Below are 15,743 nucleotides of genomic sequence, written 5' to 3' on the forward strand. Positions count from 1 at the left end.
TCTTCCTGCACAGGATGACTGTCTCATCTCAGAGTGGTCGGTAATGGATGACCTAATGTAGCCTGGGGGTTTGTACACTGGCCAATGAGTACCCCAGCTCATCACACGCTCTGTGCAGGACTAAATCTGAAGGATTCACAGAATCACAGAATACGCTGAGTTGGAAGGGACCCACGAGGATCATCAAGTCCAACCCTTAGCCCTGCACTGGACCATCCCCAAGAGTCACACCATGTGCCTGACAGCATTGCCCGAACGCTTCTGGAACTCTGTCAGGCTTGGTGCTGTGACCACTTCCCCAGGGAGCCTGTTCCATTGCCCAGCCAGCCTCTGGGTGAAGAACCTTTTTCTAATATCCAACCTAAAGCTCCCCTGACACAAATTCAGGCAGCACCCATATCATTTTAGTATTGTAGTCAAAGCTGTCAAAGCTCTTTCAGTTTGTATTGAAACACAAGGATGAAAAGTCTTGGCATGTCTAGTTCAGGTACATGCGTCAAGACAGAAGGAAACACCCTCTGCCAGCATCTTCATCTCTCCACTGGCTACCAGGAGCACAGGCAATGACCTGCTTTGTACTCTGACATCAGAGGTCTAGCCCAAGCTCAGTGAGTTGAGCCTTCACTATTAACAGACCCCTTACAACTACCCTACAGACATATTCCATGTTAAACATGAAAGCCCAGAGCTAAGTGGAGTCAGTTTGGCCACAGAAAACCCGAGGACCTGGTTCTCCTGACAAGACACCTCACCAGGGAAGTTGTTTGAGGCAAGTCAGAGCCACCACTGCCAAGGGTAACACTATTACCTTCACTAGACACTCACTATTGGGGTAATAGGGAATCGGCCACTTCTGCAGTTCTGAAATCAGTTCTCTGTTCTGCCACCATCTGTGTGCCTTCAGATTAACCATCGGGGTACTGAGAGCACCTCTGACTCCTGAGAAGTGCTCTTACCTATGACAGATACTGATCCACAGCCATCAGGTCAAAGCCAAATGGTCCTTGAGACTACAAAGATGAAGATTTCTATAACACTTTAAACATTTGTTCCTTCACTCCATTATCACTATAAGCTGCAGGCAGCTGTAACTTATTCCCTACTGCAAGAATCACTCTATGCAAAAAATTTTGGCAGGGTGTTAAAGCTGTAAGGAAGGCATCATGGGGAGTGAAACTGCAGAAAACAACACCGTTTTTTTTGTTTCCCTTTGAAGAAAGGCTCCAGGAAGTGTGATCTTGTCCTGATGACCTTGAGAGGTACAGCCAGTAATGTCTTAGATTCCCAGTCCTACCATTTTTTCCAGGATGTGTTTGCAGCCTTCTCACCCTCAATGTGCCCACAAAAGAGTGAGTAAATGGGTCACCTTTTGCTGTAAAGACAGTTTCCAGCTTTCTCTGACCAGAGAACTTTCCATTGAAAGTCTGAGTAGGTATGTACATTTTTTTGGGGAAAGGAGGGAGAAAAGCATAAGTAGAAAAGATTTTTATTCTTACTTCCCACAAATCCTTGCAAAATAGCCTTTAATAAGAAACAGAACAAGAACAAGACACTCAGCTATATAATATCCCAATCACAAACTGTACTGACATCTTAAGGAGAATGAGAGGATGAAAAAAGCTGTAGGGTATAACAGATAAACAATCACATCAAAAGCACTACTGTGTTAATGAGACAGTGGCTGCTTTCTCTCTTTGAAAAACATAATCTGAAAGAAGATTAAAAAGAGGAAAGTGACTAGATGAATACTAGAGATTGAGTGGTTTATATTGTAAGGAAAACCACAGATCACAAAATTTTCAGGTAGCTTTCTCATCACATACTGGGAAGAACAGGCAACCTATTCCCTGGTAAAAAGATTATATACTATCTTCTTGGAGATGGTTTTGGAACCACATGCTATCACTCTAATTTAAATGAGCACACACTGATTAAAAAAAAAAAAGGCCAGAGAATTGTGGGGTTTAGAAAATGCTTGGGAATAACAAAGTCAGTTTGAAGCCTCTCTGCTTGTTATGTTTACGTTCACCGTGGTTCACATCTGAAGACGGTGATTCAGCAGAAGTGGAAGCAGTTCCTTAAGAACAGTCTATTCAGCACTGGTTTTGCTTATATCAGTGGGGCTAGCTTGGGTGCTGCAAAGGTCACTTCCAGAGCAAGTAATCAAGAGCTTAAAGTAAAGAATGCACACAGCCAGTAGTTGGACAACATAACCACAACTCACACAAAACACATTTTATATGCAATTTCTCAAAAAAAATCTAAGTCAGCTCCCTTGCATAGGCAGCCTTGGCCATCTCTCTATTAAATATGCACCTTACAGAATTTTTCTGTTTCATTTTGGGATCTATAACATGGAGTGTTGGAAAGGGGAAATAACAAACCAAGACAAAAATAAAGTCTTTGGAGCAGTTAACAAGTCTTAACAATGTCAGTCCTAAGAGATGAAAGTTTTAAGCAAGTAAGACAAAGAGACACTTTACTATAAACCCTTAACCACATCCACAGTTCCCAATATTTACATGACCAGTTCACCAGTGCAGTGGTGACAAGGGGCAGCCCACAGTACCCTCCACCTCCACCCCTGTGAAGGTGAGGCTTGGATATCCACCTGCCCAGAAACAGCCTATGCATGTAGCAGTGTGCCCTGCACCAGCCACGTCCTGAGCCCTAGCAAGTCACCCGGCACCTCACCTTTGTTCCTTCTGTCAGTAGACAGAGTTAATAAAGATGGATAAATCATATCTACAACAAGCAGCTGTAAAATTTTATTTGGATATTATAATGAAAATAGAGATTAACACTATTTTTCCAAATCTCAGACCTAGCACTACTATTTTCTTTCCCACTCAGGTGGAAAAGCTGAACAGAGGTGCACTATCAACACAAATAAATAGATAAAGTGAGCAGTGTCTGATTTTCTTTAAGTTTCCCAACTCTTTCCCAGGAAATTAAATGACTAAAGCAAATTTTTTTCTTTTAAGAATACAGCAGTAATGGGAAAAAAAATCAAAGAAAGGACTATTGTGTCATCTGCCTTGACTTTGGAGCAAGGCTCAAAGTAATTTATTTTTCTGCAGAGCACAGAGAGCATTAGGGACTCTAAAGTATTTAAGAAAGAAGAATTGCCATTTCTATGGTTATCATTAGAACACTGAACCACTTATGGTTTTGATGGTGGTTTTATCCTGCTATCAAAGTATCTTGTGCAAATTTTAATTGGAATAACCCATGGTTGGACCAGATGAAAGAAAAAGGGCATTCTCTTGTAATGCAATAAGAAGGAGACAGCCTCATTTTTAACTCCTCTGAGATTAGATCTATTCTGAATTTATCCAGGGAAGTCATGTTTGTTTTCTGGACTTAGGAATCACTTTCAGTCTGCAGTTTAAATTTATTTCATTTTTAATAATTCACATACTGATACATGTTTTGCAGTGATATCTAGAACAAATTAAATTAAAAAGTGGTCCAGAACTGCTGAAACAATAACAAAAAACAAAACAAACAAAAAGATGAAAAAGGAGAAGAGCAGCCTCTTTGAAGGCAACCTCTTTGATTCCATCTGCCCTCTACCAACTGAAGACAGCCTTTCTGAATAATCACATCTCATAGTTTAAGAAAACATGAATAGAAAGCTGTGAAAATTGGAGTCCGTAGAACTAGCATGAGAAAAGCTGAAGGGCAGTAACATATAAGAAAGCACTCTGAGCATCTCTGACTATTCTCATAAGGACAACAAGTACCTGTTCTGACTTACATCTTGACTCACTGAGTAGATATTGAGCAGTGTCAACACTTACACGATCAAAATCATATTACAGTATTTGGCAAGTCAAACCTCAATCCCAGCACGTGCCATAGGCTGTAAACATCACATTCAAAATTAATTTTCCTCACATCAGGTTTTTCAAACATATTACTTTTATGTTTATCCTTACCTGAATCAAGATTAGTATAGTGATCCAGCATGAATGAAAAAAACTTGGATAGCTGAGTAAGAAAAAGAAAAGAACAAACACTGATCAGTTTAGGGGATCCAACAAGCATTAACATTCTCTTTCCTTACTCAATTACTAGCAATTTCCTATTTTGGGGGATCTAAGACACTACTGTATGTTTCTATAGCATCAGCCTGCAATAATGACAGAACTGGTGTCCTACTACAGAAATAGCTGTCTCTCTTTCCTTCTTTGCTATGAATTCACAGATTGACACTATACGAATACATAAAATGTTCCAGGGCTGTATTGGTGCTGCTGACACTTTTGGGTGTAATTCAACTTGCCCATCACTGAGACTATTTGCTTAGACTTGCTTCATAGTCAGTAGAAAGCAACTGCTACAGTGCAGTGAACTGACTTTAGACACAGATGCTACGATGAACACAAAGGCCTAGAAGTTCCTAATTTCCTGTATTGACCCTAAAGGAAGCCTGGACTCACATGCTGAGACACTGTTGCACATATATTGCCTCACAGACATGGTTAAGATCACTCACAGTATGGTGACCTGCTATCCCTGGCTACCAGAGCTGCTCTACAGGAACCTCCAACCTATGGTTGTATGGGCAGAACGGTGTCCTGATGCCTACGTAGTTATACACATATACATAAATGTATGTATGTGTACACACAACTTAATTCACATGTGAGGAAGGGAAGTGGTTTTATTAATCAGGATCCAGCTTTGTAGGCAAAAAATAACCACACCCCCATTTTATTTGTGCAACCTCAGTGCTTTGGGGATAACATAACTGCTTGTACAGGAAGAAAGGAAGATTACAAACCTGCAGTTGATCTTGTTCATCAGCATATTCGATTGACCGGAAGATACTCAGAGAATAGCGGCGCCTCATCTCTATCCGGGCCATTGTTGCGCGGTACCACTTCTGGATGAGGATGGCGGCTTTAATGACTGTCAAAACAGAGGGCAATGCACTATACATGGATGCAGTGTCATCTACAATGGAAATACACATGCTGCCTTGGCAGAATTTTGCAGACAGACGACAAATTCAGTCCGTTGTGCACAGTCAACAAACAGTAAGATGAAACCCTGTAAAAGTTAAGACCGAAAAGCTGTTTCCTGGTAATACATGATGCCTTTACTGTTTCTGTCTTCAGACACGGATCCCAAACTAGCTGACTTGCTCAGGCCTAAAATGTCACTAAGCTTCCCCATTTCATTGTCCTGAAGACAGTACCCATGTAAGAAGTCGGTCGTCCATGACAGCAGATGGGCAGCATGTGTGTTATGGGAAGGTGAGGAAGGGAAGAAGAGCAGTTTGGCCTACCAACAGAACGTATTTCTCTATCAAAGATGCAGTAAAAAACTTTAGATTTTGCAAGCTGTAACATGAACCATGCAATGACAGCATTTGCAACAGCCTCTTCTACCAGGAAGTTTTTTCCTGCCCCGCTGCATCAGCAAGCCATCAAAATTCAAACACTAGGATAAAATGTTAACAAATTATATTAAAGGACAGAGTATGTTGCTTAAACAGACAAGCCAAAAGGCATGCAGGTGAACCTAGCTAGCTTTGGCTAGCTTGGTGAACAAAGGAACTACTTCCCAAGAATTCAATGGAACATGTCAGAAGAGCATTTTTGACTATGTGCTGAATACACGTTCCACTCAGCACTTTAAGAAGTCATGTCTACTGTTGTCTCAGTCTAGAAAACTTCTGTTAACTTCACTGAAGAACAATCACCAGGACTGCAGCATGGAGGAAAGAGCCTGCTGCCTACAGGCTCCATTCATGCCACAGAGAGATCACATTCCTTTAGCTGCTCAGATAAAAGTTTATTAACAAATAACAATTCATGCTAATACTTTTTCCTCTGCAAAACTAAAGAAAAGCTCTGTACTAGAGGGACAACAGTTTACACTAATCAATTATTTTAAGTGATCACCAGGAATTTTGAGACTAGGATGAATGGAACCCCTGAGTGAGAATGATTTCTTTTCTTAAACTGATAGCTATGCCGTTAAAGAAAAACCTCAGTGGAAAAGTGATTCTATTAATAAATGTATAACATTAAGGAAGTCTTTTTATAAAAATGCTTACATATGCTATAACGACACATCGTTTGCGTATTTTACCATTAATCAGTATACAGTATAGTTAAAGTGGTAAAGTTTTCTAGTCCAGACAAGACCAAAATCAGTAAAGACTCCCATCCTGTAGATACCACACTCATCCTAGAAAAATCCTCCTGCCCAAAGGAAATGTGATCCTTATATGGCTAAGAACATCCTTCATACCCTACATAAACTCTAAGATTTCTTTTATTTTCTGTTCTTTCTGGAATCCCCCACCACTACAGACCTGAAAGCTTGACACATCACAGCAAGGCTGTCACCAAGGTGTCTGTTTAGAAGAAAAAGGGGCAAAGCACAGTCACCAGCACAGAAACTGATTTCCAGCATCAGAGCCATTAAACTTCCCATTAAACCCCTCTGCGTTGCTTAATGGTCCTGAGCACTTAACATGGCACAGTTCCACAGGCATCACATAAGAAAGACATATCAGTCACTGTGGTTAATGTTGCAAATCTAACAGAATATTTCCTGTCTTTTTTTTTTTTAATTGTACTTATTACAGTGCTGTTATTCTCAGGACTGAATCAGAACATGATTTTCACACATGGCTAAACTGCATCTGTAAAAAAAATTGTTGTCAGTTGCAGAAGGTCTCTACACCAGCAAGTACCTGTTAAATTCATGTTATTAATGCATTAGAGGGTTGTACAGCCTCAGGTTGCAGACAGAATGATGGTTCAGCATTACTTGACTAATGCTGAAGTATAGAAGGAAAACCACCCAGCGAGAAGACAAAACACTGCCCAACAAGCACACAAAATCATAAGCCAGCATTGGGCTAATCAAGTCTGCCCCACATCCATGTGTGTTGATGGTTGTAGACTGAGAAAGAGAACAGCTTCTCATGCCCACTCCAAGTTTATATGCTCTCAGAAATATTCCCAAGTAGCTCATCCCCACGGCCTTGCAAGGCACAAATATGCACAGCATGCAAACCGAAAGAGGAAGGGCTGCCTCCCAGTTACAGGTAGGTCTGTGACTCCAGATGTTTCCAGCTGCTATAAATGCCAAGTAGCATCCACAAAGCTGAGGGCTACTCTTAAACCAGTCAGCTTGGATCCCTGCAGCCATGAGTGAGAGCTTCCTACTTTGTAGACACCAGTTTACTGGGACTTGTGTCCTGGTTTGGTAGCCAAAAAGAGCCTTACTTTTGAACCATCTCTGGTCAGCATAATAATGTTCTAAGACACTACACAGTGCTATGTAACATGGCTCTCTGCAGACCTGTAAATTGTGCTTTAATGACAAATTCTGAGAGAACATGAAGGGTCTGAAAAAAGGTTTGAGTCAATCCTGCCTGTGCAGAGCCTTGTGTGTTCATTCCAGAGTGGGGTATTATTAAAAGCAGGGGGAGGATGCATAGTTTAATTAAACATTTAACCAGGTACTGTGGAGACTTTCAACTGACAGCCTCAGTAATTGTCAGTGAGAATGACAGGTCAGGCACTTGGTAGGCCAGAAAACCGATTCTGATAGTTATTGCAATAGCTCTGCTTCATCACACTTCTTTCATAATCAGTCACCCACCAGCAGAGAAATTGGGGCAGTTTGCCCAGGAATCCTGTGGTGTGAAAGGCCGTAACAGGTCCCCCTCTTACCTTATCCTCTAAGCTTTGCCAGTGACATAGTGAGCACAGACACATATGAAATTTAGCTTCTGTCCCAGATGCTGTGAATCTTTTACAACCCAATCTGTTGATGTTAGAGGTGGTCTGAGGTTGTCTTCCAACCTCAGCCAGCATCTAAAATCTGTGCACTCTTTTAAAAAGAAAATAATTTTCTCTGAATGAGTATTTTGACAACACAATTGAGGGGAAATGTTACCTTGCAAGCCTCTTCTACTGTTACAGAGAGAACAACCACTTGCCCTGAAGACAAAGGCAACACTCACCTCTCTCTGACCTTCTGTCAGGTACAGATCTGTTGCACCCCATGGTTCCAATGCTGCTGCCTATCCGTTTTAATTGCTGCTGATATGGAGCATGTTCCTCTCAGCTGTTAGCATTACACACATTTCCTGTGCTGTTCCTTCAGTGATGAGGACTATACCCCTCTGGGCTCCTCGGCTCTTCCCTAGCACTCCTGCCAGGGAGGAGATTGGGAGGGAGGGAGAAGGAGAAAAAAACAAAAGTGTTTGACAACACAGAATCTGAAATACCTACAGCACAATTGTACAGCACATCCTACACAAACTGGACCTGATGAACCATACTAGGTTTCTTTTTCACATCTGATTACTATCAGCTTCCATTGAAAAGAATTTGACTCAGTAATTAATACAGTTTACTTCTTACATGTTAGCTTAAGGTTAACAGGTTAGCTAAAAGTGCACCAGTCATTTCTTAATCAGAAAAATTGCTATTTAAAGCCTTACTACTAGGGACAAGGGACTACAGAGTCATGTTACTCTTCATTATTGTGATTTAAAAATTGGAACTGCAGAATTTTAAAGATTTTAAATTACATCTGATACTACTGCTAAAAAAACCCCAACCCTCAGCCCTCCTAACACTCTATGGATTTTAAAAGGTGCCCTACCACACCATTTATCACTTTATTCCTCAGTGTCATCACCACCAAATTTACCGAACGAAATAGTGCCATAGCAAATCACTTCATTATCAGATTTCATTTAAATAAAACATTCAATTTTCTGTTGCTTTTCTACTGAAACAATTCAAAGAAAAGATTTTGTTTCATTAAATAAATGAACAAAGTCCATTTTGAAGTGAAGTCTTTTGGGTTTTCGTCCTGGCACTTGCTCAGCTCTTCACTAAGTAATATCATTCACTAATGCAATACATTCCCTAATCAACAAGTTCAAAGGAACACAATTCCCCTGAGATACAAAATGGATCAATTTCTAAGTAATAAGAAAGTCACTGATGCTCTGAGATACTGAACTTTGTTTTAGCTAAAGATTTCTTATGTGATCACACTGCCCCCTCTCTCTCCTTGTCTCCAGGGTTACATGTCTTACATCTAAATTATTCCATTTGTTGTTTTGTTTCATTGATATTCCTTTTAACTTGGTGTTTAAAACAAAGAAGAAATTCACCAGCATAAAATGAATGCTTAACTACTATTTTCCTTTGGCTTTACTAGCAGAAATAAAATGAACAGGAGGATACAAGACAAAAAAACCCACAAATGCATAACTAGCTGATCTTCAATTTCAATAATTAGAAAACATTTATAGTTGTGGGACTATATGTGTAGTTTTCTACATTCATTGTTATGTACAATATCCTGTGACGTCATGTCATTTCACATTAATATCACACAAGTCTTTACAGGTCTGGGGCTATTTTTCAGGGTCCCACAACACAAGTGTATCCTACACTTGAGCTGGGTCTCACACCTTATGAGTCAGTAATTATTTCAAAAAAAGAAGGATTTTAATTTTTTTCTCCACAATGAACTGCTTTACTTCCCTCTGAAGGAGCTATCATGAAATACAAAGAAGTGCTGTTATATTAATTTTGAGCCAAAGTCTTTGACAGCATCAAATATGGCAGTTTGCTAAAAGCTCAAATTTGTTTTCTCTCCAAACAAGTATTGCTCTCCTGTACACCATCTCCTCACTTGTCCTCTTAGGAGAATCTCATCTTCATTAGTCCATCAAACAAGCCAGCCATGACTTGAATTGTGATCAGAAGAACAGAACTTACAGTCTAAGTCCTACTGCAGCGAGACTGTCTTGATTAAAGGGCAATGCAACTGGGCAATGGGAGCCCCAAACAGAACCATCATTCCTCTCAGGGCTCCATCCAAACCACAGCAAACAATGGGCTGACCCAAGGAATGGGGGTCTGAATCACCTTCATACTCTGCTTTCAATGACTTAAGCTTTTCTCCCAGTCATCCCCACTCTTTCCTTCACATACCTCTAAACTCATGGACTTGTAGCACCTCCTTGAGCAAAGAAATAAAAAGATAAATGTGGAAGCCCAGGAGAGGTTTGACTACGAGCAGTGGAGAAAAGACATTGAAATATGCGAAGAGATCTGCGGAACCCCGGATGAAAACACCCTCTCCACCTTCATATAAAGAAACGAGACTGTTGATACACCCTGCGTTCATGTTCAAGTTTAATGTTCATTGTACTTCTACCCTTTATTGTACCCTAAATCCCCAGTTGTAAGAAAAATCCCTCAGCATTGTGTACCCCAGTTCATGTCCTTCTCCCTGATTGGGCTAGAAGTGTCGCATTGCAGTCACTAATTAATTAGTAATCCCTTGTTTGAATATTTCCTCCCCTTTTTCCTTCTTATTGGCCTGTATTAGCATGTTCCTCCCCAGTTCCTCCCCTCCTTCCAGCGCTTTCAGTCCTTACCCTATATAAGCCAAGTTACCCCTTCAATAAAGGACCATTTTATCGTCCATGTCCAAAGTGGTCGAACCCCTTTTTTCTCTGGGCTGCGTCAGACAGAGACACAGAGACAGAAATTTTATTGTGACAGCAGAAAATGAAGACTGAAACATATTCCTCAGAGCTTGGAGGAAAACTTGCATATCCTATCATTAAACCTCTTAAAAAGGCCAAATTTGACCATCAGTGAGCTTATCCGGAGGAGTAATCATCACCTTCAGTCCCAAATATCTGCATTCTAAAATGGACATAACAAACATTCAACTACCTTTTCCTGATGGCTTTTCAGCTGGCTACAGAGACATCCTGGCTGTCAACCCGCATGCCCAGACTCCAGACTATGAGAGTAATTTCTGTGAGCTACTTACTATGCAGTGTAACAGTGTCTGGCAAAGAATCATTTGCCATCCCAAAATTCCCCCCAAATGTTGGCTGATGAAACAAAAAGCTGGGATTTTACCAAGATATTGAAAGAGATACAAGGTAGCTGGATGAGAATTTGGGACACAGCGCTGCGTTAACATTCTGGATACTATACCACTGATTTACGTTAAGAAAGAATCTGGCATGTTGACTAAAAAGCAGGCAGTAATTAAATTTCTACAAGTCAGTGATCTCTCCCAGTTTTAGACATAAGTTCAAGAAATTGCTACATTTCTCTCAGTTCAGCAAAAAGGCAATTTTGTCATGGACAGGCTCTGAAGACACAGCCCATCCACTGAAGCAAAATAAAGTGTCTCTGCAATCATGCCGATAGACATGCACAAAGCTAAGCCAGTGGCACATGCTGTTCTTTTCTGGATAGGAGTTGCTGAAGGTATACTCTGAAATTTGGGGTTCAGAACCAAAGCTGTCAAGAGCCTGATTTACAGAGATAACGAACCAGCATAATTTGATCTAGATGTAACAGGTGCAGCCCAAAATCAATCATGCCTCCAGTTTCTCAGTCACGTAAAGAACAGGCTGCGTCAAGAATAATAGGAATCTTGTAAAGATTTATAGCTGACTTTTAATGAAATCAGACAGCAGGTCCTTTGGGCAGAGAGCCATCCTTTCAAGCACACTTTATCTTTTAAATTAGATGAGCTGTGCTACGGGCAGACAAGTATAAGCTAGGTCAAGCCTAGGGATATGGGAGACACATGAGTAAGAGCCACTAGGTTTTAAGTTCTTATTCCTGCATATTTCCATTTGTTTCTTACTTTTGATAAACAAAAATGAAAGACTTCTCCTTTTATTTTGGTTGGGATGGAGTTTCTGTAAGTATGCTACTTCCCCTACAGGTTGTTTCAATGGCTATCTCCAGCAATGTGCCTCCTTGCACTACTCACCCCTTTCTCAACCATATTTGTGAACAGGTAGCTATGATCTCCTCCCATAACATGTCTTAGAAGGTACATGGAGTTGTAGAGGTGCTGAGACAGGAACAGTTTCCTGCATAAAGATCAGATGGATGGATGGGTGGATGCTTCCAATGACAGAGGCTTTCCTTTGATGCCATCTTATCCATTGTTTAGTTTACTGTGACTCACAGATTTCCTTTAGAATTGTTTTCTTTTGGAAATGAGGACTGCAGAGAACTGAGAGATGCTATAACATGGTTTTGTGATGGATTTGCTTCTGTGTATTGCAGAGGGAATGAAGCTGGAAAGAGCAAAATACCCTAGAGAGAAGAACGTAGACATTAAATGACAACATCCAGGTCAGGACCTGCACAAGGACAACTCTTTCAAACTGTCTTGTTACAATTGTCAAGGATGGGAATCTAGAGATGAGTTAAAGATTTCATTAGCTAAAAGACCCATCCTGTGGAAAGTGGGATGAAGCTGCCACTGTAAACCAGCAGAATGAAATGGAATCTGGCTATGGCACAAGAGCTGTAATTTTGACACCAACACTGAATTTGGTCTGCCAAAGGGCTGATATGAGAACATCAAACACAGGCAAATCAATATGTGTTTAGGTTTCCATTATTTTACATCCATGGGACAAACTAAGAGGGACTTCCAGTGATTATATATATCTGAAATAAAGAAGCAAGGAAGCCTTTTTGTTAACAGTTAATTTATTTAGCCTGCTCAGAGAAGCAAGGCTAGTCTCAATATAGAACTGATGGAATAATTTCTATCAAGTGGCCATGTTGATAGACCTCAGTGTTGGGGCCAGGAATCAATAGGGAATGGATGTAGTAACATACAGGAGAGCCAGCAAAGCTTGGAAGTGAATAGGATGGAGACAGACCAGTTTTTAAGGTGGACTTATATTCCTGAGCCAAAAAATGCACTGCAAAAAGAAATAAAAGCAAGAGCAGCAAAGGTGTGAACGTGCAGAGATTGTTCAGGCAATTGTTGAGTTCAGGAACTGCATGCAAATCCAAAGAGAATATGTAGAAAAATGATGGAAGAATGCCAGTTCATGTTATTTATAATCAAAAAAGGATACACTTACACAAAACATTTTCACTTTTTTTGTGCAGAAAATAACCAAACAAAGCAAGCAGCCTCTTTTTTTTTTGTGCAAGACTTTGATCAGAATGTTTTTTAAAAAGAGGCAGAGTATCAAATACAAGTGTACAAATGGGGTGCAGATCACCTTGAAGAATAAGCAAAGCCATCATATCACTTTCCAGAAATTTTAAATGCCTCTAGGGGGATATTCCTCTAGGATACAAGGAGCAAACTGAAAATCCTGAAGCAAAGTTGGTTCTAGTAAACTGGATCCAACTGGAGCATGAAAGTTAACACACTTTAAGCAAAAAAGCTGGATCACACACTGTCCTGCAGTTAATGAGCAGGCTCTTAATGACATGCTGAAAAAGCAAAGCTTCAGAATAAATATGTGTTGAACTATGAGCCACTTTAAAAATTAAATTCACGCTTTAGTATGGTTTTAATAAAATTTAAGTTAGGCATCAGAACAAGGTTAAAAAATATCATCATAAAAATTATTTTTCCTAAAACAGAATACATGGAATACAGTAGTCTCAAAACTATTTGATCTCACCTGTACTTAGAAGTTCTGGATAACTGATTCGGTCCAGGTCAGACTTTAGTGTTTGAAGCACACTGATTTTTCTCAGGGTAAAATCATAAATAGTCCCACATTCAACTGTCATTTTGTAAATATACTGTTTAAAAGTGAGTTAAAAATATATATATACCCCACCCAAACATATTACCTTTTATTCTTTCTGCGTCAGCAATACCAAGATTTTTTCTACAAGAGTACCTTTAGAAGATTCTTTTTTTAAGAGAAAGCAACTCCTGAGGGGTGCAGCTCTGCAGAACAGGTGCTCCAATTTTCTCTGGGGCTCAGGAGCTGCAATGCACTTGCTCTTCACCTACTTATACAGCTTCCCGAGAGGAAATTTCTTGAACGCTGCTCTTCAGAAACAGCCAGGGGAAAATGCTGTTTTCATCATCCAAGCTGGTGTGAAAGCTCATGGCTGCAGCCCTCCAGCTGTGCTGTACGTGTGCTGTAGCAGAGCTGTTTTGTCACCATGCCTCCTGAATCTCAGGCAGAGAGAAAGGGATGGGCTGAAGTTGCCTGCTTCACATCTGAAGTCACATGGTCTCTTTTGGCCTTTCTGCTGTGTTGAGGCAATGATTTGCATTTTAGCAGATCCAGCACACCAGAAAAAAACATAAGGCTGTCCAGGTATTTGGTCATCTGATGTGACTGGCATGCTTATGAAAGCCCTTAAGGAAAGAAATACTGCATTTACCACAAGGCATTGTATCTGCATGCTAGTGATATAGGTGTTCTCCAAACAGTCATACAGAATCACAGAATATGCTGAGTTGGAAGAGACCACAAGGGTCATCAAGTCCAGATCCAGGCCCCGGCCAGGACCATCCCCAAGGGTCTCACCATGTGCCTGAGAGTGTTGTCCAAATGCTTCTTGAACTCTGTCAGGCTTGGTGCTGTGACCACTTCCCTGGGGAGCTTGTTCCAGTGCCCAACCACCCTCTGGGTGAAGAACCTTTCTCTAATATCCAACCTAAACCTCCCCTGACACAACTTCAGGCTATTCCCTTGGGTCCTGTCATGGTCACGAGAGAAGAGATCAGTGTCTGCCCCTTCTCTTCTCCTCACAAGGGAGTTGTAACTGCAATGAAGTCTCCCCTCGGTCTCCTCCAGGCAGAACAGACCAAGTGCCCTCATCTGCTCCTTATACGGCTTCCCCTCAAGGCCCTTCACCATCTTCACTGCCCTCCTTTGGACACCCTCTAATGGCTTCATATCTTTCTTATATTGTGGTGCCTAAAACTGCACACAATATTCAAGGTGAGGCCTCACCAGTGCAGAGCAGAGCAGGACAATCCTTCCCCTTGACCAGCTGGCGATACTTTGCGATGTCCCCCAGGACACGGTTGGCCCTCCTGGCTGCCAGGGCACTGCTGACTCATATTCAACTTGCCATCGACCAGAACCCCCAGGTTCCTTTCTGGAGCACTGTTTTCCAGCATCTCGTTCCCCAGGCTGTACATATATCCAGAGTTGTCCCAATCCAGATAAGGGGACAAGTATGAAGCACTCAAATCTTACATTCAGAAGCACTGCACTAATGCTTGTACACTTCATTTCTTCATGTGCATGCACATGTTCTCACCATAAATGCATGATTGGAACTCTGTGGACTCAGTTCATGTTTTGGCTCGTCTGCTCCTTGTGTGATTACCAGGAAGGGATCGGGCAAGCCAAGAACGCTGCAGCCTTGCTTCCCTGTGCGGTCAGGAAGACGTGGTTTTGCGTGCTCTGACATCAAACCCTGACCCCTGGCAGCCGGGCCCAAATCTCTGACCCAGCTCATCTCCATGCTGACCCCTGACTCTGTCACTACAGAGGTGCCCAGGGAGGGGCAGAGCCATCACGTCCAGGGTGATCTGTTACTGCCCACTGCTAACACAATAGCCCCTGAGCAGTCTGCTCCACCTGGCAGTGTACCCATAGCATGGGGACACTGCGATTTTGGACACATAGCCCAAGAAACTACTCAAAACTAGGGGGTGCCAGTAGAATTATGATATTGTAATATCACCAGTACAGTCTTGGGCCCAGTCCTCAGCATCACTCACCCTCATCAGGCCACCTTTCCCCCAGGCTTTCCTGCCACCCCACTCCAAAAGCCAGGGAGGGGCTGCTTTCTGCAGTACAGTGATGGAACAGAGCACAGCAGCCACTCCTGTGGGGTCAGGGAGGGGGCCTGCAGATTCAAAGAGGACCAAAAATTATAAAGCATGCTGTGGTGGGAGAAAGCTCCATG

General features: G+C 41.5%; 1 protein-coding gene across 1 annotated transcript in view; it reads right to left on the bottom strand.

The window, feature by feature from the left end:
- Window positions 1–14,175, bottom strand: part of PPEF1 (protein phosphatase with EF-hand domain 1) — a 34,838-nt gene extending 20,663 nt beyond the window's left edge. Inside the window, exons 1-5 of the mRNA XM_039378023.1 lie at window positions 13,656–14,175; window positions 11,809–12,140; window positions 7,997–8,187; window positions 4,790–4,917; window positions 3,942–3,993 (exon numbers count right to left, since the gene is read on the bottom strand). Coding sequence (XP_039233957.1) covers window positions 3,942–3,993; window positions 4,790–4,917; window positions 7,997–8,039 — 223 coding nt within the window. The 5' untranslated portion in view covers window positions 8,040–8,187; window positions 11,809–12,140; window positions 13,656–14,175. The remainder of the gene's footprint in view (window positions 1–3,941; window positions 3,994–4,789; window positions 4,918–7,996; window positions 8,188–11,808; window positions 12,141–13,655) is intronic.
- Window positions 14,176–15,743: the final 1,568 nt, after the last annotated feature.

This window comes from Pipra filicauda, unplaced genomic scaffold, assembly GCF_003945595.2.
Source record: "Pipra filicauda isolate LSUMZ 115617 unplaced genomic scaffold, ASM394559v2 scaffold12_size5214236_pilon, whole genome shotgun sequence".
NCBI lineage: Eukaryota > Metazoa > Chordata > Aves > Passeriformes > Pipridae > Pipra > Pipra filicauda.